Raw genomic sequence first — 24,386 nt, 5'->3', positions numbered from 1 at the left:
TTATAGAAATATTTTCTTGGAACCGCGTGTATTCAATGTATTGAAACTTTGAATATGACTTTGATGTATTTAATTACTTTTAACTTTTTTTAATTATAGTATCCTTAACATGTGCCCTAAGGGCACATGACCCAATATTATTACCTTGCATTTCTGTTCCATTCACTTCCTAGGTCTAATTGTACAATTTCCTGATTGGATGGTCTTGCATACACACTATGATTAGTTCTTATTGTAGCGGCGGAAAATTTGGAGTTTAAGTCATTGGTTAACTTAAATCGTTAAAAAGCAAGAGTCGCCACCGAACTTTTTTAATTCCAAAAGAGGAAAGGGAAAAAACTCGAAAAAACCACAAAAGAAATTTGGGTACGGGGGTTGGTTATGTAAGGGGAAGGTGTTAGCACCCCTCACATCTGTGGTACTCCACAGGAACCTTTTGAAAATCTGTGTTTATGTTAAAACCATTTTTGTTTGCTTAAAGAAATGAGAAAAGAAATATATACAAAAGAAAAAGGTTATTTACAAAAGAAGAAGGGTATTTACAAAAGTTTGCTCGGCAAGACATAAACATCTTGTGCCTACATACCTCCTCAGTGCAATGGAGAAGTCAGAGCATTTGTAGTTCTGCTCAAAAGTTTTGAAAAAGGTTTTATTGAAAACAATTTTAAAGGAAAAGAGTGCTAGCCACAAAGAGTTTTTAAAGAAGATCACATGACAGAAGTCAAAGTTTTATTATGAAAAGAGTTTTGAAAACAGGTCGATGGCGGTGCACAAGGCACTCGACTTACAAAGAGTTGGTTGGGAGCTTGGTATATGGACCAAGTAATGCGGGGGTGAATAGTTTGTTTAAAAAGAAGATGGAAGAAGTAAATGGAAACATACAAGCTCATACAGGTAAAATCCATACAAACAAGCATACAAGTTCAAGCATAAAGGGATGAACATAGGAGTAAAATAAGGGTGTACGTGCAAGTGTGCATGTGTAAGTACGGTTGATGGCGATGCGTGAAGTGCAATCGACTTATGGTAGAAAACGGCTAAGAACCTAATATTCTTTTATTTTGAAAAACGGTTAAAGCATGCAAGCAATAATAAAATAAAGCGGTAAAGGAAAGCGGTAAAATTATTACAAGGCTTCGGGAATGGGGATTACACACTTAACCGAATGGGGATGAAAATTAACTACTAATTATTACAACCCAATCGAAATATTAAAGCGGAAAATAAAAGGATAATATATACAAAAATTAAAATGAGTTATAAATGTCCACAATAAAGTCCAATGGCTCAATGATAGTAGTACCTCACAAAAGTCAAGAAAATATTAGCAACGGATATATATAATGATGCATGAATAAATGACAAAAATATACTAACAAATATTAATCAAAATTAACTAAAGAAAGTCTAGGAGTAAGCATATTAAATCTAAAAAGAAATTAAAATAAGCAACATATTTTTGGTGTTTTTAATAACAAGAGAAAATCTGATTAATCTAAAATACTAACATATCTTTGTATTTTTATCAATTAAAGGAATTAACAAGTAAATAAAAAAAACAACTAAAGTCTAATCATAAGGCAAGAGGAAACAAATGCTGGCCCAAAACAAAATATATCAACCCCAGGAGGAGGTACAGCGCTGGATCCAGGATGTATAAAGCCAATTCGGTGGGCTCATGATATGTTAGCCCAAGATCAGTTTGGAAAATCAGTCCAGGGGGTGTACTCCTAATAGGGTGTATGGTAAATGACTGCAGAATTGGGCTTTCTACAACCAAGCCCAAAACGAAAAAATAAACCCTAAAGGGACTTGGTGTTGTCCGCCCCTGACCTCACATCACTCTCCCCTGCTTTTCTGATTTCAAGAAAAACGCAACATAACAACAAAACCTCTCAAACAAACTTTCTCCATATATCTCACTCAAATCTTACATCTATTCTAACTCTCAGACCACCGAAACAACAACGACATCAGATCAACAGAAATTGCAACAGTCCACTCAGTTCGACAATCAACTCAAACAAAACTAGCATACATTTTCAGTGATAAATGACCATCAACAACAATCCAGCAACAAAGTTAGGCAAAATATGGATACGAAATACACAGATAAGAGTGATTACCGATTTGCTGCGAGTCGAGGAAGGCGAGATGCTGCAATACTCGATGCGTCGGTGTTGAACGATCTTGCGGCTGGTGAGTTCGATGGTGATTCTTCCGTTGATCCCGCGTCACCGCGTCGGTGACCTTGCTCAGAATTTGCGATGGGATCCGGTTGGAGATTGTGTCGTGAACGTAGCAAATCTGCCGCCGGTTTACAGAGTTATGGATCTGTTTCGGTTTAGATGGTTTGTGTTTAGCTGAAAGAACCGTGAAGCTATTGTATGAAGGTGTGGTGTTTGAAGGTTTTAAAAGTTAATCGGTAGAAGTGTGGTATTGGAATGGATTAAAGGTGCTTGAGTTTGCAATGGTGATGGTTAATTTATGGATGTTGAATGAAATTTACGGTTCTGATGGTTGAAGAGAATCAGTGAAAGGTTGTGTGATTGGTTTATTAAAGAATTTGCAGTAGAGTTTTATTTTGTGTTTGGAGGAAGTTTGTGGTTCAAGAAGGTGAGTTTGTGGTCTGAAACGTGAAGGTAATGATATTCGCTGAAGATTGGTTCAGATTTGAAAATGAAGTTAAGGTGACATCGGTTTTGATATTTGTGGAGGAAGTTTGTGATGATATTTCTGCAGAGTAACAATAGCTTTTTTTTCCTCCCCTGAATCTGTTCTACGATGCTTGTTATATAGTGAGTGTGAGGTGAGGGTAGGATAGGAAATTGAGGGGAATTGGTGAGGAATGTCTGAAGAATTTTAGATCCACTTTTTCCGGAGTGAATCAAAACGCATGAGGAGAAAATGGGGAGGTGGCAGAAAGTTTGTTTTGCATTTTTGTCTCTTACTTGCAGAAATCGTGAGGTTCTTTGGAGTGTGGGATCCATGTGACTTTGTGAAAATTTTGTTTTTTCTGAATCAATATTTGCAAATGGGCTTAGCTTGAACAATAAGATCTTTCCTCTTTATTGGACCAAAAGATAGTCCTCACTTTTATTGAATTGTACCTATAAAAGAAAATAAAACAAGTAATAACAAAATAACATGATAAAATTGATTTACTAATTTTAATTAAAAACTCAACTTAAATTTAAATTGAATTTAAAATTAAAATTATAAATCCCAAAATATTAATAAGAATAGACAAAAACCATTAATTCTAAAATGATGTTATGAAATGAATGTATATATATTTTTTTCAATTTTTTGAATGAGAATGATGCAAATGAGTACTACATATAATTTTTTTGGATTTTTGAGATAAAATAAGAATACTAAATGTAAATGATGTAGATAAAAAGTCGGGGCAAAATTTAGGGTACAACAGCTGCCCCTATTTAATTATCTTTAGCCAGACAGCTTGAATGACTTAGTCATCAAGATACCAGTGGCAGAAGGTAATTAAATACTTAAAAACCTGAATTTTGCCCCCTTGATGCAATGCTATGTTATGCCATGAATGCAGGGACTTTTTTTTGTTTTTTTTTGTATGATATGATATGAGACAGACTCGAATCTCTGTGGGGAATAAAGCGCCACGAGAGACAAACTATTGATGGAGAAACATGGTACACTACACAAGAACTCCGCAGGGGAATAAACAAAAGGAAAGAGTAATAGACTCGACTAAAAGAAACAGCTGGGGAAAAGATAAGCGTACCCAGGAATAAAACTGGACTTCGCAAGGGAAAAAGACAGTCAACAGAAGCTTTCAAGAGTAAAACATGAAAGGAAATCTGGACAGAAGATCAACAGAGAAATTCAGAATGAAAGATCTCTGAAACCCACGTCAAAAATCATTCAAGAGTAAAACGAGAATGAATTTGGAAAGGAAGATACACAACAAAGGCAATCAAGATAAAACATGATCGGACTTCGAGGAGAGAATATATGAGGCATTCAAGATAAATCATGAATGAATAATGTTAAGGGCAATCAAGATAAAACATGATTGGATCTTGAGAAGAACGTATCAGAGACATTCAAGATAAAGCATGAACGAAGAAGCATCAAATGACAATCAAGATAAAACATGATTGAAGGTAACCAAGATAAAACATAGTGAAAGCGATCAGGATAAAGCATGATCGGAGACAATCAAGATAAAACATGATTGAAGGTCACCAAGATAAAACATGGTCGAAAGCGATCAGGATAAAGAATGATTGGAGGCAATCAAGATAAAACATGATTGAAGGGAACCAAGATAAAACATGGTGTAAGCGATCAGGATAAAGCATGATCGGAGGCAATCAAGATAAAACATGATTGAAGGGAACCAAGATAAAGCAAGGTCGAAAGCGATCAGGATAAAGCAAGATCGGAGACAATCAAGATAAAACATGATTGAGGGGAACCAAGATAAAGCATGGTCGAAATCTTTCAGGAATGGCATTGAAAGAAGAGAGAGAAAACATAACATCCAGGAATGGCACTGAATGAAGAAAGGATACATCAAGGAACAACACTAGACAGAGAAGACAAACAAGTATCTGTTTTGGATAGGTGCCAAGTAAGTTGGACTTTGATCTCAAGGTGAAGATGTTGATAGCAACAAGACCTCAGAGAAAGCGAATGAGTATGAAATTTATTTCTATGCATGATGTTGAATCTTTCTATGCATGATGAATGATAAATACAATGCAATTGTTTGCGACAACTGAGGTAGACTCTTATGTGAGGCAAGATTGGGACCCTGATTCCTCAACACGGGAACTCCACCAACTCTGCTTGGGAAGAAGATGCTTAAACAAACTTCTATTACACTGGTAACTGTATCAAACTGATGATCCTTTTGGGAAGGACTGATAAACTGCTTGGGGATTGATGATGAAGATTGCCCCTGATTGACTAATTGTTGCAAGTTAACTGATCATGGCTTCAGTTGAATTGTACTGGGGATGAACTGATCATGGCTTCAATTCTTGAAATACATGTTGGGATGGCTTGCCCCAGTATAAGTCTTGAAATGATATTCTGATCAACAAAACTTGACTGGACGTCTGAACAACAGGATCTTGAAGTAACGTGCCCCTGATAGGATCACTGATCAAGTTTCTCGACTGTTTGAACTTCCTGAAAGATGAGTGCTTACTTGCAAATAAAATGTTCATTCAAGAATGGTAATTTTAATGCAATGCTCAAAGCATATTTTTGAAATCAAAATCATTATTGGAATGATGTTATTGATGTAAAGCAAATGGAATCACTGGTCAAAACACAAAGGTTAAGATAATCAAAGTGATGGATAAAGCAAACAAATGATATCAAAACAGATGATTGGAAAATCTCATGGGAGTCAGGTTACGCAACCTTGTTGTAGTATGCTTTCAAAATAAACCTTGCTTCAATTAGGTCTTTTAAAGGTTGTAACGTGGTCAGGTTCACGGTTTTAGAAACAAAGGATATAAGGCTCAAAATTTGATTGTACCCATCCCATCTTCGTGATGATCTCCAGTCCTAACACTCAGTCAATTCAACTTATGCATTCAAGTTCCAAGAGACTTCTGGATTTACACCTTTGATCATGATGATATTTCACAAGCAAGGAGAACATTTGAGATGGCAGTCACTTCTTCCTTTTGATAGTCACAACATTGTGTTATTCAGGAATTTATTGACTTCTTTTTTTTCAACTTTTTCTTTTGATATCCCTAACTTTTGCCTGAACTGTTTATTTTGAACTTACAGTCAGCGGGATGCCCTTATTTTTGCCTAAGTCATTCTTTTGATTTGACTTAGCAGGCTTTTCTTTGATTCTTTTTTTTTTTGAATACACATTTTCTTTGAAAGATAGTGACTGCCTTGCTTAATGATTGACGAACCATCATTGGCTTTTGATTGACATCTCCAACACTTCGTTGATGTATGCGGAGGAAAGCTTGTGATTGAAACCTTTGTTGAAAGGTGTACTGAATGATTCTCTTAAAATAGAATGCACAGTCAAATTAACGGAGAACTACCCTGCCCCGGGTTTAAAATGCGGGTTTTTTCGTATAGAAAGAAACTCCTACTTCGAAGGCTCAAAGGGGTTAACAAGGGATTAACTTCCTTATTTCTCCAGTGTTTGGGAATTGAAACAATGCCTGTACATCATCAACAAAGTTTTATTTGAAAGCATACAGTTCAACAACTTGGGTATTTCGTTGTCATCATCCCCCCTCAAATCTCTGCATAAAACACAAGTTTGATAGAGAAAGCAAATGGAAGAAACTTTTTGTAAAAGAAGGAATAAACATAAGCATAGTGGATGTGAATGAATTCAAAATATGCAATGCTCATTTCATTAAAGTTAACATTCAGGAATAAACAAGTTTGAAAGTAAAATATACAATGAAGGAAATGCAAACAGTAAAGAAACAAAGGCCTAGTGATTAATCAGCAACAAGGATGAGCTATCCTGTCTGAAACACTTGGCTTTAGGAGACCATCTGGCTTTGACTTGTCTTCAGCCACTTTGATCTGGCAAAGGATTAGTGACAACGTTAGGACCCATATCCCTGAAAGATAGCATCTTTGACCTAACCAACTCTTGCACCAAGGTCTTCAAAGCATAACAATGTTCTAAATCATGGCCAGCACCACCCTGATGAAACTCACAATGAAGATCAGGCCGAAATCCTATTGAGGGAGGGTTTCGAGGAGGAGGCATGGCTCTTGTTGTAATTAACCCTTTCCGGACCAAAGTAGGATACAGTTCAGTGTATGACATAGGAATAGGATCAAAGTGAGTCCTATCACGATTCCGATCTTGTTTCTGCTTTTTGTTACCTTGAGAAGGAACAGACAATGGACGTTGATGCAGAGTCCTACGAAGCACTGATTGAGGAAAGCAAACAGGTGTTTCCTTCTCTACTCCAAAATATGAATCACATGACATAACAGATGGTTGCCCTTGATTTGAAGTAGCAACGGAAAAGGCTAAATGAGTATCCACTTGCTTTGTAATAATCGGAGGAAAGTTGCATTCTCTCTTCAACAAGACTTGCAGGGTTTCCATAATCTGATCCATCTGTATTTTCAACTGGCTAACCTCTGCTCTTAGCAACTCTTGGTCTTGTTGAAATTCTTCCATACTCTTCAGATACATGTTTCTAGTTCAATGTGTCGAGGAATCAGCTTGACGGTAGACAGACAACACTGAAGATGGAGACAGACAAGGATAAGTTTTCTGGACAACCTGGATAAATGCATGAAATATGCAAATGATGCAATGCAAATGCAATGTTGTTTGATTTTCAAAGAATTCAAGTTATTAATTTGTAAACATCAAAGCATGAAGGACGTAAATCCTAAATTGGATCAAAGCATTGATCAAGTTATCATCAAGATCAATCATCCATTTTGGTGGATTAGGGTTTTCACCCCATCAACACCCAAGATCCATTGAGTTTGATGAAACTTATGATGTTTACCAAGAAAGACCTATGAGTTCCTTAGAAATCAAACGAATGCATGGTTTATGTATCCATCATAATCAAGGTCTCACAGGGTCACACAAACAAGGTTCAAAGTCACGAGCATGGAGTCAAGATTAAGAACAACCCACAAAGGTATGTACTAGGGAATTTTGTACCTGCCAAACGGGTTCTACAAAGGTTCCCAGAGTTTTCAATCTTCTATCGGATACTACCAGCACACACAATTGCTCATGGGCACCAATAATATTCCTAAAAAGACCTCGTCTGAGCGTAGCATCGCATGACAACAAGAACAAATTGGTACTTGAACTTGTTTCTGCACTACATCCTAAAAAAGGCTTAGATGGGTTAAAAGGGTTCTAGGTCATTCAGCTTCTACGGACACTCACTATTGAAAATAATAGCGTTCTTACGATAGCTCGTAACAACATCTACTACCTTCCATGAGGCCTCCACTGATTGGGGTTCCACCATATGATGCTCATGTTAAGGATCGCTCCTGACATGCAACTATTGGTCATACCACCTCCTATCTCAAGTTACTCACAAAAGTTCGGGTTAGAACTTTATCTCATATCACAAGGTATCACCCAAGTAACCACATAAAAATATACAAAAAGCAAACAAATGGCAATAACATAAACACACAGATAAACAAAATAGGCTAAACCCACTTAGAGATAGTCCCCAGCAGAGTCGCCACTTTTCTGTAGCGGCGGAAAATTTGGAGTTTAAGTCATTGGTTAACTTAAATCGTTAAAAAGCAAGAGTCGCCACCGAACTTTTTTAATTCCAAAAGAGGAAAGGGAAAAAACTCGAAAAAACCACAAAAGAAATTTGGGTACGGGGGTTGGTTATGTAAGGGGAAGGTGTTAGCACCCCTCACATCTGTGGTACTCCACAGGAACCTTTTGAAAATCTGTGTTTATGTTAAAACCATTTTTGTTTGCTTAAAGAAATGAGAAAAGAAATATATACAAAAGAAAAAGGTTATTTACAAAAGAAGAAGGGTATTTACAAAAGTTTGCTCGGCAAGACATAAACATCTTGTGCCTACATACCTCCTCAGTGCAATGGAGAAGTCAGAGCATTTGTAGTTCTGCTCAAAAGTTTTGAAAAAGGTTTTATTGAAAACAATTTTAAAGGAAAAGAGTGCTAGCCACAAAGAGTTTTTAAAGAAGATCACATGACAGAAGTCAAAGTTTTATTATGAAAAGAGTTTTGAAAACAGGTCGATGGCGGTGCACAAGGCACTCGACTTACAAAGAGTTGGTTGGGAGCTTGGTATATGGACCAAGTAATGCGGGGGTGAATAGTTTGTTTAAAAAGAAGATGGAAGAAGTAAATGGAAACATACAAGCTCATACAGGTAAAATCCATACAAACAAGCATACAAGTTCAAGCATAAAGGGATGAACATAGGAGTAAAATAAGGGTGTACGTGCAAGTGTGCATGTGTAAGTACGGTTGATGGCGATGCGTGAAGTGCAATCGACTTATGGTAGAAAACGGCTAAGAACCTAATATTCTTTTATTTTGAAAAACGGTTAAAGCATGCAAGCAATAATAAAATAAAGCGGTAAAGGAAAGCGGTAAAATTATTACAAGGCTTCGGGAATGGGGATTACACACTTAACCGAATGGGGATGAAAATTAACTACTAATTATTACAACCCAATCGAAATATTAAAGCGGAAAATAAAAGGATAATATATACAAAAATTAAAATGAGTTATAAATGTCCACAATAAAGTCCAATGGCTCAATGATAGTAGTACCTCACAAAAGTCAAGAAAATATTAGCAACGGATATATATAATGATGCATGAATAAATGACAAAAATATACTAACAAATATTAATCAAAATTAACTAAAGAAAGTCTAGGAGTAAGCATATTAAATCTAAAAAGAAATTAAAATAAGCAACATATTTTTGGTGTTTTTAATAACAAGAGAAAATCTGATTAATCTAAAATACTAACATATCTTTGTATTTTTATCAATTAAAGGAATTAACAAGTAAATAAAAAAAACAACTAAAGTCTAATCATAAGGCAAGAGGAAACAAATGCTGGCCCAAAACAAAATATATCAACCCCAGGAGGAGGTACAGCGCTGGATCCAGGATGTATAAAGCCAATTCGGTGGGCTCATGATATGTTAGCCCAAGATCAGTTTGGAAAATCAGTCCAGGGGGTGTACTCCTAATAGGGTGTATGGTAAATGACTGCAGAATTGGGCTTTCTACAACCAAGCCCAAAACGAAAAAATAAACCCTAAAGGGACTTGGTGTTGTCCGCCCCTGACCTCACATCACTCTCCCCTGCTTTTCTGATTTCAAGAAAAACGCAACATAACAACAAAACCTCTCAAACAAACTTTCTCCATATATCTCACTCAAATCTTACATCTATTCTAACTCTCAGACCACCGAAACAACAACGACATCAGATCAACAGAAATTGCAACAGTCCACTCAGTTCGACAATCAACTCAAACAAAACTAGCATACATTTTCAGTGATAAATGACCATCAACAACAATCCAGCAACAAAGTCAGGCAAAATATGGATACGAAATACACAGATAAGAGTGATTACCGATTTGCTGCGAGTCGAGGAAGGCGAGATGCTGCAATACTCGATGCGTCGGTGTTGAACGATCTTGCGGCTGGTGAGTTCGATGGTGATTCTTCCGTTGATCCCGCGTCACCGCGTCGGTGACCTTGCTCAGAATTTGCGATGGGATCCGGTTGGAGATTGTGTCGTGAACGTAGCAAATCTGCCGCCGGTTTACAGAGTTATGGATCTGTTTCGGTTTAGATGGTTTGTGTTTAGCTGAAAGAACCGTGAAGCTATTGTATGAAGGTGTGGTGTTTGAAGGTTTTAAAAGTTAATCGGTAGAAGTGTGGTATTGGAATGGATTAAAGGTGCTTGAGTTTGCAATGGTGATGGTTAATTTATGGATGTTGAATGAAATTTACGGTTCTGATGGTTGAAGAGAATCAGTGAAAGGTTGTGTGATTGGTTTATTAAAGAATTTGCAGTAGAGTTTTATTTTGTGTTTGGAGGAAGTTTGTGGTTCAAGAAGGTGAGTTTGTGGTCTGAAACGTGAAGGTAATGATATTCGCTGAAGATTGGTTCAGATTTGAAAATGAAGTTAAGGTGACATCGGTTTTGATATTTGTGGAGGAAGTTTGTGATGATATTTCTGCAGAGTAACAATAGCTTTTTTTTCCTCCCCTGAATCTGTTCTACGATGCTTGTTATATAGTGAGTGTGAGGTGAGGGTAGGATAGGAAATTGAGGGGAATTGGTGAGGAATGTCTGAAGAATTTTAGATCCACTTTTTCCGGAGTGAATCAAAACGCATGAGGAGAAAATGGGGAGGTGGCAGAAAGTTTGTTTTGCATTTTTGTCTCTTACTTGCAGAAATCGTGAGGTTCTTTGGAGTGTGGGATCCATGTGACTTTGTGAAAATTTTGTTTTTTCTGAATCAATATTTGCAAATGGGCTTAGCTTGAACAATAAGATCTTTCCTCTTTATTGGACCAAAAGATAGTCCTCACTTTTATTGAATTGTACCTATAAAAGAAAATAAAACAAGTAATAACAAAATAACATGATAAAATTGATTTACTAATTTTAATTAAAAACTCAACTTAAATTTAAATTGAATTTAAAATTAAAATTATAAATCCCAAAATATTAATAAGAATAGACAAAAACCATTAATTCTAAAATGATGTTATGAAATGAATGTATATATATTTTTTTCAATTTTTTGAATGAGAATGATGCAAATGAGTACTACATATAATTTTTTTGGATTTTTGAGATAAAATAAGAATACTAAATGTAAATGATGTAGATAAAAAGTCGGGGCAAAATTTAGGGTACAACACTTATGCAACTTTATGTTGAATTACTTGTTCACAATGATTATGTTAGTCTTTATGTGAAGATAATCTGGCTTGGGCTTAAGGTGTCAATGTAAATCTATCTTAAACAATCTAGAGATGAATTGAGTTGAGTTAATTAAATGGACGATTCAAATTCCATCAATTACTGATAGATTACACTCCAACATTTACCTATGCATGTATCCATCTTTAGCCACATTGTGTGTGTGTTTTTGATTCTTGTGATTTCAATTATGCTTACTGGGTGTTCATCAATTACGTATTATATTTTTCACTTCATACATTGCAAATAACAAATGCATATAGTTTAGGAAGTCTGTTTTTTACGGTCATAAAAAAACGAAGTCTATTACTTTTGATCAATGCAAACTCACATGTTATCCACTTATTCTGTCATTATCCGATCAAAACCGTGTAATGCTTAAGATCATATTCTCATTGGAGACGATACTAAACTCATCATTTTATTATTTTGTACGACCTCTATAATTGCTGACATAAAATTCTTAGGATATATCTTTATGTGTCGATGTTGTTGATATGAATATATAAGTGCATAAAAACATGTAAAAATTTCTAAAACATCTAAAGGAAATTAATAATATAGACTTATGAATTAGCACCATACAAACACAATTACTCTACAACCAAAATAAGGCTATAAAATCAATATAGGTTGTTTTATTAACAAATAAAATCTTAAATACAAATGAACACAACAATGTTTAACATAATTCATTGAAAAATTTCAAATGGCTTTAACCAGAAGTTTAATAGACGGGAGGTGGGGGTGAGTTATAGAGGTAGGGATGATATGGAGGAGGTGATGGAGATGGTGGAGGTGGAGACTTGTAAACATAAGGAGGCGGCGGTGAAGGTGAAGGTGGGGGAGGTGACTTGTACACATATGGTGGAGGAGGTGATGGAGAAGGTGGAGGTGGAGATTTATAGTAGTATGGAGGAGGCGGTGAGGATGAGGGAGGAGGTGGTGACTTATAGACATAAGGTGGGGGAGGTGAAGGAGATGGTGGGGGTGGAGAATTGTAAACATATGGGGGTGGTGGTGAGGGAGATGGTGGGGGCGGGGACTTGTAGACATATGGAGGGGGTGGGGATGGAGATGGTGGAGGTGGTGACTTGTATACATATGGAGGAGGCGGTGAAGGGGATGGAGGTGGTGGGGAGTTATAGACGTATGGTGGGGGAGGAGAGGGTGATGGTGGGGGAGGGGACTTGTAGACATATGGAGGTGGTGGTGAGGGAGATGGTGGAGGAGGTGACTTGTAGACATATGGTGGTGGGGGTGATGGAGAAGGTGGTGGTGGACTCTTATAGACATATGGTGGTGGAGGTGAAGGAGATGGAGGTGGTGGTGACTTATATACATATGGTGGAGGTGGTGAGGGAGATGGTGGAGGAGGTGACTTGTAGATATATGGAGGTGGTGGTGATGGAGATGGAGGTGGTGGTGACTTATATACATATGGTGGAGGTGGTGAGGGAGATGGTGGAGGAGGTGACTTGTAGATATATGGAGGTGGTGGTGATGGAGATGGTGGTGGAGGTGACTTGTAGATATATGGAGGTGGTGGTGATGGAGATGGTGGTGGTGGACTCTTGTAAACATATGGTGGGGGAGGTGAAGGAGAAGGAGGAGGCGGTGACTTGTAAACATATGGAGGAGGAGGTGATGGAGATGGTGGTGGTGGTGACTTATAAACGTATGGTGGGGGTGGTGAAGGAGATGGTGGAGGAGGAGACTTGTAGACATATGGAGGAGGTGGTGATGGAGAGGGTGGTGGTGGACTTTTATAGACATATGGTGGGGGAGGTGAAGGAGAAGGAGGAGGCGGTGACTTGTAGATATATGGAGGTGGAGGTGAAGGGGATGGAGGTTGTGGTGAGTTGTAAACGTATGGCGGGGGAGGAGAAGGTGATGGAGGTGGAGGGGATTTGTAGTAATATGGAGGAAATTTTTCAACATAAGGAGATGGTGGGGGTGGAGACTTGTAGTAATATGGAGGTTGTTTGAAATAATATGGTGGTTGTTGTCCATGACTTGGTGGTGTGGGATAGTAATTGTTTGGTTTGCCTTCATAGTAAGGCTTATCATCATCGGCAGCTACACTGGTAGCAATTAAGCAAAATGCAATTGCATAGATGAGTTGAGGCCAATGCCTCAACCTAACCGAGGTTCCCATGTTCTTAAGTTTTTGTATTTCTGTATTGAGTTTCTTGAAAGAATGTTTGCTAGTTACTGTGATTGCTCTAGTCTGTATTAGTACTCTTTATATAGTTTTTGCCAAGCATAGTTTATAAGATTTTTGAATTTTTCAAATGCATTATAACAGGCTGTCTTAATGTTATAAATTATATTTATTGTTTAAATTTTCAAGGATGTTGTGCATAACATACCTTTTGTTCATACTATCCTTTTGTATTTTAAAATTTAATAATGTTGGTGATCATTGCTTGGTAGTAAGTTTGAATGAGTTCTTGAACAACAAATATTTGTGAAAACGCGTCAGAGAAGGCTTATTCTAATTGTTTCCTTTGGCTGTTAGTTAAAAGAACTGGCAAGCATAATTGAGAGGCCGGAATGTGAAACAGAGATAAAGTTAAATTAATTCCAAACATGCCTGAGTTCTCTAATACTTTCTCACAATAAAATATAAGAAAAATGTATACTTATTTATCTTAATTTGAGCTATTCTTTTTATTATAATACATGTAAATATAGAAATGCACAACTTCTCAGCACTCAAATTCTTAATTGAAAAAAAAAAAAAAAGAGACTAAAATGATACACAATTTCTCAATTAAAAAAAGGAGTAAAATGATACAAGTTTTATTCAAAAAATCATGCATTTTTTGTTGTTTATCTTTGTGATTAATTAACTTCGATTCTTTGAAAAAACATATTTTTGGATTATAAAAGAGAAAATTTATTTTAAATGTTTGTGCCACTATTGTCGGTGAATTAATAAACTTCTCCGGCTAATTACTTTGTCAATATGACAAATATGTACCGTACGGAAATTTCATTGTGGCTTAAAATATTAATTGACTTGGTAAATAATATGGTTACTGTCTATAACCTTCATACGTTATTTTATAATTCTTGTCATGATGGTCATTTTTATAATACTGTCTATAACCTCCATTCTTTGTAATACATCATAAATTCTAACAAAATATTTGATCAGTTCCATCATGAATACGGTGGAAATTGGAAAGGTTTGAATGTCGTGTTTCTAGAACCGAAAGAAAAAATAGCGTGTTTTTAAAAAATACAAAGTTGTTGCTAAGATCGGTCAGTACAACTTTTTTCTTTCAAGTGGAAGTTCAACCAAGAAAAAAATGGCTTATTTTGCATGATACTCTTTGTTACCTCACCCACTAAATTGAGGTAAATGTCATTTTTCAACTAAGGTAACATAAATTTTTCGTAGTAGTGATAATTTCTATTCTAATACTTATAATCCACGATGGAAAGACCACCTGAACTTTAAATGGAGGAACAACCAGAATTTAAAAACAAATCAATGATTCGTCAGATTCCACCACCAAGGAATACATTCCTACTAGAGTAACTTATGACTCAAATCATGAAGATGACCCAAAATAATATCGAGACTACGAGTAGAACCATGGAGCGATGAGTAAGAACCTTGTGTAATTGCAAGCTTCTCAAGCATAATTGGTTTTGATGAAGACAATATGGACATCAAGCTTTCATAAAGGATGTGCAAAAAGAATTTCAAGTATTAAGCAAGAATACATCATTTCAAAGTCTTGAAGAAATTGTGAAGATTCAAGAATCGAGCTAAAACGTCAAAGGTATAAACAATACTCACTTTGACATATAATTGTTCACAAAATATATTTTCATGCATATCATAATCATCTACAAGTTTCATATTTTAAAGAGTTCATTTAAAACCTTTTTCATATGTAAATTTCAAAATAAAGGTTTTAGGAACCGGGTTGTCCCTATGGGGGAACCGGTTCCCAGCATTCTCAGTTTCATCATCTCTGTGTTTTACTAGTAGGAACCGGGTTGTCCCTAGGTGGGAACCGGTTCCTCAGTTCAAATTTCAAATATTTTTGCTGTAACGTTCAGCAGGAACCGGGTTGTCCCAGGTAGGAACCGGTTCCTACTGAACCAGTGTGTTTTTCCATTGCATGATTTCATTCAAACGAATTTGTTTTCTTACCACTTAATCATTGCATTGCTTCATGGAAAAATAACCATTCAAAGAGGTGTTTAACACATTATAAATACTACATCTTTCATAATCATTAATCACCTTCTTCATTAACAATTCATAAACTATATATTCTTCATCTTTCAATATTTCCAAGTGTTCATCAAATACTCTTTTTCAAGTGAAACTTTCTATACACATTTTCATTGAAAATTCATTCAAAGTTTCATGCATACATTGTGAACACTTATATCCATTTTGAGAATTGTTTATTTGAAGAAGAAGATCAATCCAAGACTGATATTGCTCTACAAACTTCATACAAAAACTCTTGTAAAAATTCAAAGAATATTGTTTCCTTACTATCCAGGATTGTTGGAAGTAAGTGGTGTGTTTGAAGAGGATTGTTCTTCATCCACATTAGTGTTGATTGATCTTAAAGGTGTTAAGAACCTTTGATCACCCTATAGGTTAGATAGTAGGCATAGGCTTGTACAATCATTCTAACTATAGTGAAATCTCTTTCGTGTTTGAAAGGGGACTGGAGTACTCTCGGATTGTGAGGGGAACCAGTATATATCGTTGTGTTCTTTATCTTTTCGCTTTTACCGCTTTCATTACCATTACCAAGAAAAAGATAAAAACCATCAAAAGCCTTCAAACACTTAACCAAAAAAAATTAGTAAAGATATTCTCATAAAACCGATTATTTTTGAAAAACCTAATTCAACCCCCCCCCCTCTTAGGCATATCTGATACTTACATTTGGCATCAGAGCAAGTTATAGGTAACTTGTTCCTAAAGATCCAGAATGGCTTCCGCAAATCAAAATCCAGTTTTCAAAGATGGTGGTTCTAACAACAAGCCTCCATTGTTTTGTGGTGAATATTTTGACTTTTGGAAAATCCGAATGAAGGCTCATCTAGAAGCACAAGGAGAAGAAGTTTGGGAGGCTGTCCTACAAGGTCCTCATGTCCCTATAACGGTCGTTAATGGTGTTGGATCGGAGAAACCTAAAACGTCATGGGATGATAATGATAGAAAAATGGTTCTTGCTGACAAAAAGGCGGTCAATCTTCTTCAAGGTGCTCTTAGTATGGATGGATTTTTCCGAGTATCGGCATGTACAACATCAAAGGAAATTTGGGATACTCTTGTAGAAACTCATGAAGGTACTACTGAAGTTAAAAGATCAAGATTGAATACTTTAAGCCAAGAGTACGAACTGTTTAGAATGAAGCCCGGAGAAACTATTCTCGATTTGCAAAAACGATTCGTACATTTGACAAATCACTTGAAGGCACTTGGTAAGACTCTTACTACCGAAGAACTTAATCTTAAAGTGCTCAGATCTTTGACAAGGGAGTGGCAACCAAAAGTGACGGCGATATCCGAAAAGAAAAATTTATCAAAATTTACTTCCGCAACACTATTTGGAAAACTTCAAGAATATGAGACGGAACTTGGAAGATTGGAAAAGCATGAGAACTTAGAGAAGAAATCCAAAGGCATTGCATTAAAGGTAGATTCAAAAGAAAGCAAAATGAAAGATGCATCGGATGAAGATGAAAACTTCTTGCTTCTTGTAAAAAGGTTAGGCAAATTTTTTGGTAATAAAAATAATATTGATAATACTAACTATGTCAAAAGAAAGAAATTCTCAAAGCATAAAGATAAAGAAGCATCCACTTCATCACAAGAAGTTACATGCTATGAATGTGGGAAACAAGGACACATAAAGCCGGAATGTCCAAAGCTTTCGAAGAAGAATGGATTCAAAGGCAAAAAGGAGTTCAAAAATAAAAAGGCCTACATAGCATGGGAAGATAATGAAGTAAGTTCCTCATCGGACTCCGATAGTGACGAAAGTGCAAACCTAGCACTAATGGCATCACACCACTCCGACGATGAAGAAGGCAAGGTTAGTTATGATGATTCTCTTTTTGATAATGGCGCACAAGGTGCAATAGATGAATTATTAAAAGAATGCAAAATTCTCTATAAAACTATCTCATCTCAAAAGAAAATCATACTATCTTTAGAAGAGAAGGTTAAGATAAGTGAAGTAGAACATAAAGATGACAAAGAAAAAATGATTAGTGTTCAAGAAGATAATGTTGCATGCAAGAATTGTGAATCACTTTCCTTCCAAATTGTCCAATTAAAACGTGTTTTAGAAAGATATGAAAAAGGGCAAATTGGATTGGAAAATATTCTTAGCACACAAAGATACTCCAATGATAAGAGCGGACTTGGTTTCTCTAAATTTGATAAACCAAGATCCAACAAGACTATCTTTGTCAAGGCTAGTAACCAACCAATTCAAGAGAAAGTGATCAAGCCTAAAGTAATGCAACATTATCCTAAAAGGAAGAACTTTGTTAAGAAGAAATCTTATCCTCCTAGATATAGAAGTAACTTTGAACCTACTTGTTTTTATTGTGGTATTATTGGTCACACACCCAATGCTTGTTATGTAAGGAACTTTAGTGTTCCTAGTGGACATTATGTATGGGTGAAGAAAGGAACTAACTATGATGGACCCAAAGCCACTTGGGTACCTAACAAAACTTAATTTGTTTTGTAGGCATGCTTGAATACCACTTCAAACCTATGGTATCTAGATAGTGGTTGTTCAAAGCATATGACGGGTGACTTAAACCAATTTTCAGATCTAAGGTTAAAGGCCAAGGGTTTTGTCACTTATGGAGACAACAATAAGGGAAGAATTCTTGGCAAAGGCAAAGTTGGTGCACCACCTTTCACATCCGTTGAAGATGTTCTTTATGTTGAAGGACTAAAGCATAATCTTCTAAGCATTAGCCAACTTTGTGACAAAGGCTTCAAGATCAAATTCACTAAGGAAGAATGCTTGATCATCGATGAATTCACCAATGAGATAAAACTCAAAGGTACAAGAATTAATAACATTTTTATGATTTCTTTAAATGATTTATCTTTGAAAGTAAAATGTCTTTTGGTAAACAATAATAATGATTCATGGTTATGGCATAAAAGAGTAGCCCATATTCATATGGATCATTTAAATAAGTTAACCAAACATGATCTTGTTATTGGCTTACCTAAGATAAAGTTTGTCAAAGATAAATTATGTGATGCATGTCAAAAGGGAAAGCAAACCAAATCATCTTTCAAACCAAAGAATGTGGTGACTACAACAAGACCACTTCAATTGTTGCATATGGATTTATTTGGTCCATCAAGGACAAGAAGCTTCGGAGGTAATGTATACGCTTTAGTTATTGTTGATGATTATTCTAGATATTCTTGGACTGTGTTTCTTGTACAGAAAATTGATGCTTTTAAAGCCTTTAAGAAGTATGCAAAACAAATCCAAAATGAGAAGTCATTAAAGATTGTATCCATAAGAAGCGATCATGGTGGAGAATTTCAAAATGCATCATTTGAAGAATTTTGTGAAGAGCATGGTATCTCTCATAATTTTTCAGCACCAAGAACTCCACAACAAAATGGAGTAGTTGAAAGGAAAATTAGGTTTCTAGTGGAACTTGCAAGAACAATGCTTAGGGATGCAAATCTTCCTAAATACTTTTGGGCGGATGCGGTTAGTACGGCATGTTATGTTGGAAATCGAGTAATCATTAGACCTATCTTAAAGAAGACTCCATATGAACTCTTCAAAGGAAGAAAGCAAAACATTACTCACTTTCACATTTTTGGATGCAAGTGCTTTGTTCTCAACAATGACAAAGACAATCTTGGTAAGTTCGATGAGAAATCCGACGAAGGTATATTTCTTGGTTACTCTCTCTCTAGTAAAGCATATAGAATCTATAATAAAAGAACTTTGACTATTGAAGAATCCATGCATGTATCTTTTGATGAGACTAACACCTCCAAGGAGGAAATAGTTGTTTGTGATGATGATGATCCTTTAGATTTACCCCCGGAAGAACTTTCAAATGATACAATTGTGAAGGCACCGGAAGTTCAACAAGAAAGTGTTCAACAAGAAAGTGTTCAACAAGAAAGTGTTCAACAAGAATCAAACACCAATGATCTACCAAAAGAACGGAGAACTCATAGAGATCATCCTATTGATAAAGTTATTGGTGATATTAGCCAAGGAGTTGCAACAAGATTAAATCTCAAAGATGCTTGCTTACACATGGCTTTTGTTTCTCAAATTGAACCTTCAAAAGTTGATGAAGCCTTAGGAGACGATCAATGGATAAATGCAATGCAAGAAGAATTAAATCAATTCGAGAGAAATCAAGTTTGGGAACTTGTTCCTAGACCAAGTAATAAACACATCATAGGTACTCGATGGGTGTTTAAGAACAAACTTGATGAGAATGGTATAATTGTTCGAAACAAAGCAAGATTGGTGGCCCAAGGTTACAATCAAGAAGAAGGAATTGACTTTGAAGAAACATTTGCTCCCGTTGCAAGGTTAGAAGCTATTCTTCTTTTACTTGCTTATGCATGTTCATTAAATTTTCAGCTTTATCAAATGGACGTCAAGAGCGCATTCTTGAATGGCTACATCAATGAAGAAGTCTATGTCAAACAACCCCCGGGATTTGAAGACTTCAAGAATCCTACACATGTCTTTAAGTTGAGAAAGGCTCTTTATGGCTTAAAGCAAGCACCAAGAGCATGGTATGATAGACTTAGCAATTTTTTGTGTGAAAAGGGTTTCGAAAAGGGTAAGGTTGATAAAACTTTGTTCATTAAGAAAATCAAGAGTAACACTTTATTGGTTCAAGTCTATGTTGATGATATCATTTTTGGATCGACTAACAAAGAAATGTGTGAGGAATTCTCATTGATGATGCAAGGAGAACTCGAGATTTTCGCGCGCTCGGTTTTTTGCCATACCTCTCGCGGAGAGATACGCGAACTGACTCTTTTTGTTTCTGCTTTTGTGCTTGAAAATCAGAGAGTCGCCACCGACCTTTTATTTTATCCAATTAAGGAAAGGTTTATAAAAGAAACAGAAAAAAAGACCTTTAAGAAATTCTGGGTAAGGGGGTAGGTTATACAAAGGGAAGGTGTTAGCACCCTTTGTATCCATGGTTATCCATGGGCTCTTTAATTTGCTTAGCTCACTTGTTTTCAATTACTTTTCGATTGCCTTGAAATGCTCGTATGTGGTTCCAAATACCTTTGTAAATTGACTTTGTAATGATCCTTGTGCGGATGTATACAAAGTGTTTTTATCTTTCAAAAGATGTTTTTTGAAAAAAGAACGTTAACTTCGTAATGATCCTCGTTTGGATATATACAAAGTATTGTCTTTTTTTGAAAGTTTGATTTTGAAAAAACAATGATATATGAGAGATTTGTTTGTTTTGATTTGAGCAAGCAAATTAGGAGGTCTACCCTGAGTTATAAGGTCTTTATCCTATTTCCTTTAAAATTCTATTCTTTCACCGGATATAAACAAAAGTTCGATTTTGCGTTTGAAATAATAGAATTTGCTTTTGATTTTGAAAAGAATGAGAAAGGGATTACCCTAAGAGGTGCAAGTGTGATTGTGTTTGGATTCAAATATTTTATCTTTGAAGTTAGTGATCTAACGATTCAATTTTATCTGTTGTGTGAGGTTGTATCTTCCTTACATAGGACCCAGATGTAGTTTTGGGCAAGAAACTCCATCATATTTCGCAAAGATAGGAACTTTGAACTTTGGAGGGATAACGACATCTGAGATGAGTCCCAGATCATTGAAATCTAAGCCAGGTATTTTTTGTATCTCCATAGCTTTCATACGTTCCTCCAACTGCTGGTACTTGTCATCATCCTGTTCGTCTCCAGAATGATAATCTTCTTCATTAGAAGAGAGAAAGGGTTTGGCAGAACCCTGGTTGCTGTGATTGTCTCCTTGTTCACCATCACCGACTATTTCAGGGATCGGTGGCTTTTTGAACTTTTTGGCTGGGATTTTGATCTTTCTTTTCAGTTGGCTCAAGCCTACAGATCCTTTGGGCTTCTTTTTCTTTTTGATTATCAGGGCTTTCAGTTCTTGTTGCCCCTTTGCCAGTTCCAGAATTGCCACTTGAACTTGGGCGTTCTGTGCTTCGAGATTCTTGATGCTTGTTTCAGATTCCATCTCTTCTGACTGAAATAAACAGCGAGGAGATGAGAAATCCGTCATGTGAACCTATTATGCAATGTATATGAATGAAATGTATATGCAATGAATGAAATGTATATGCAATGAATGAAATGTATATGCAATGAATGAAATGTATATGCAATGTTTTCAAGGATCTTAGAGTTTAGATTTGTTAAAACAAAAGAAAAACAAACATTTGTTAGTCAAACAATTTATTATTATTTTTTCTTCCTTTTTTTTTTTGCCTCATTCGGGCTTACAAAACAGAAATAAATAAAGAAAATGAAGGATCCCTCAGGTCTCCCATGGACGCTTTCTCTTTGCACCCAGGAATGTGTTGATCTGCTGCTCTTCTTGGAGTTGTCCGGTGAGCTCCAATAATCTTCTCTCATAGTCTTGACAGTGTGCTTTGAAGGTATCTCTTTCCTCTTTTAGTTGAACCCAAGATTTTTGCAACTCTTCCAGGTCAGTTGGCATATCCGGATGTAGAATAACTTGAGGTTCGTCTCCTTCGACTTCTGGCTCAATAGTCACAGGTAGAATAGCGGGATATGGCATGATGAGTTTCTGAGCATGAGCCCGAACCCATCTGAGGTAAGGTTCCATAGGAATAGAATTCCATTGTCCCAAAGATTTGCTTTCTATTCTATAGACACTTCCCCACGCATGTATGAACCTTCGTCGATGTCTGTGGGAATCATCCTCGTAATCAAACACAATGCCACGGATAATCATGTCATGAGGACCGTTGCTCCGTGCATATCCGAATTGGCGTAAAGCTAAAGAGGGATTGTAAGTGATGCCCCCTTTGATGCCAAGTAGTGGCACATTAGGGTACTCTCCACAATGATCAATGATAGTAATGTCTCTTTAAAAGAAGTTGTTCCACCGGATATCTGAATGAGACAAAGACATAATCCTGCGAGACCATTGCATCCTTTGTTCATTTCTCAACACTGATCGGGGAAGATGAAATGTAAACCACCTAGCCAGTAGTGGTATACAGCACATGAGAGTTCCTCGTTTCTTCATGGTACGAGTGTGTAGAGAATGTAGAATGTCTCCCAGCAATGTTGGTACCGAGTTACGGGTTAGGAAAAGATTGATAATGTGTACACTTATGAACTGGTCGGGATTAGGGAATAAAACCAACCCATAGATCAAAAGAGCCACAACCTCCTCAAAAGCTGGGTAACTTTTGTTTTCTAGTAGTAATCGAGCCTTTTCCATTAAGAACTTAGCAAGCAAACCCTTAACTCCACTCTTTGTTTCCCAATTGGACTTGATTTCTGACTTTCGCAAATGTAAGGCAGCAGCAATGGTTTCAGGTTTTGGAATCCTTTCTAAACCAGTGAAAGGTAATTGATTTCGAACAGGTAATCCAATTAGTTCAGAGAACTCTTCCAAAGTGGGTACTAGCTGGTAATCAGAAAAGGTGAAGCAATGATGTTTGGGATCAAAGAACTGGAACAGGACCCGTATCATGTCTTCTTCAAATTTTGAGGTAACCAAATGGAGTAGGTGACCGTGCTTTTCGGTGAATTGAACATTCCTGGGGAATTCTGATACTAAGCCTTTTAGTTCAGATGGCACCGTTGAGATGTTGATTCGGATGTAATCTCTGGTGGCGGGAGCCATTACCTGCAATAACAAAGGTAAACTCTTTGATCCTTGAAATGATTAGTGAGAAAATGATATGCTTATGATGCTTATGATGTTATGATGTCAAACATGTGGCACACAAAAACAAATCAAACAATAGCCTTAAGTTTAAAGGCTTGCATGAAGTCCATGGGTGATACCCTCCCCACTGAAGTTGAGTTGGTTAAAACCTGTCCTAGAATAGTATTCGGGTTCTATGATCCTTGGAGGTAACATCTCAATACGGCGCTCGGACGGCCGATCAAAATATTCCTCGAGGATAACTAAATTCGATCAACTTCAAAGCTAGCCACTTAATAGGCCGCAAGTCAAGTTCAACTAAAAGGTTCTAAGACAAATTAGTGTTTAATGACATTTCGGAAGCCTAATATACTCCTTGATCGTTTTCAAGGGACATCAGTATAAACCAAAGTATCGCACTAACGGTGACTACCAGATCAACCGTATCGGTACATGCCGTACAGTTTTCTTGGTCTATTGTCACATACTTAAGGTATCTCGAGATTCGGGTTAGAATCTTTCACACAAGCAAAATACCCAAACAACCTTTTGAAAAATAGAGCAATCAAGTCAAACAATTGAAAACATCGGAATGATCTATTCTCTAAAGGTAACCCCTTTTGAAAACATTTTGTTTTTAGAAAGTATCCCCAGCAGAGTCGCCAGTTCTGTCGCGCGCTCAGTTTTTTGCCATACCTCTCGCGGAGAGATACGTGAACTGACTCTTTTTGTTTCTGCTTTTGTGCTTGAAAATCAGAGAGTCGCCACCGACCTTTTATTTTATCCAATTAAGGAAAGGTTTATAAAAGAAACAGAAAAAAGACCTTTAAGAAATTCTGGGTAAGGGGGTAGGTTATACAAAGGGAAGGTGTTAGCACCCTTTGTATCCATGGTTATCCATGGGCTCTTTAATTTGCTTAGCTCACTTGTTTTCAATTACTTTTCGATTGCCTTGAAATGCTCGTAT

The 24,386-nt window shown here is 36.5% G+C and overlaps 1 protein-coding gene across 1 annotated transcript; it reads right to left on the bottom strand.

Moving 5' to 3' along the window:
- Window positions 1-12,017: 12,017 nt before the first annotated feature.
- LOC131641928 (extensin-2-like) lies at window positions 12,018-13,718 on the bottom strand. The gene has a single exon (XM_058912228.1). It carries the CDS (start codon window positions 13,645-13,647, stop codon window positions 12,217-12,219), a length of 1,431 nt encoding a protein of 476 aa, XP_058768211.1. The 5' UTR covers window positions 13,648-13,718; the 3' UTR covers window positions 12,018-12,216.
- Window positions 13,719-24,386: the final 10,668 nt, after the last annotated feature.

This window comes from Vicia villosa, unplaced genomic scaffold (genome assembly GCF_029867415.1).
Source record: "Vicia villosa cultivar HV-30 ecotype Madison, WI unplaced genomic scaffold, Vvil1.0 ctg.004275F_1_1, whole genome shotgun sequence".
NCBI lineage: Eukaryota > Viridiplantae > Streptophyta > Magnoliopsida > Fabales > Fabaceae > Vicia > Vicia villosa.
Note: the sequence above shows the minus strand (reverse complement) of the source record. Positions and strands in the feature narration are given on the sequence as shown.

Coding starts and splice junctions, on each gene's coding strand:
- LOC131641928 (XM_058912228.1), bottom strand. CDS start 13,647: ATGGGAACCTCGGTTAGGTTGAGGCATTGGCCTCAACTCATCTATGCA.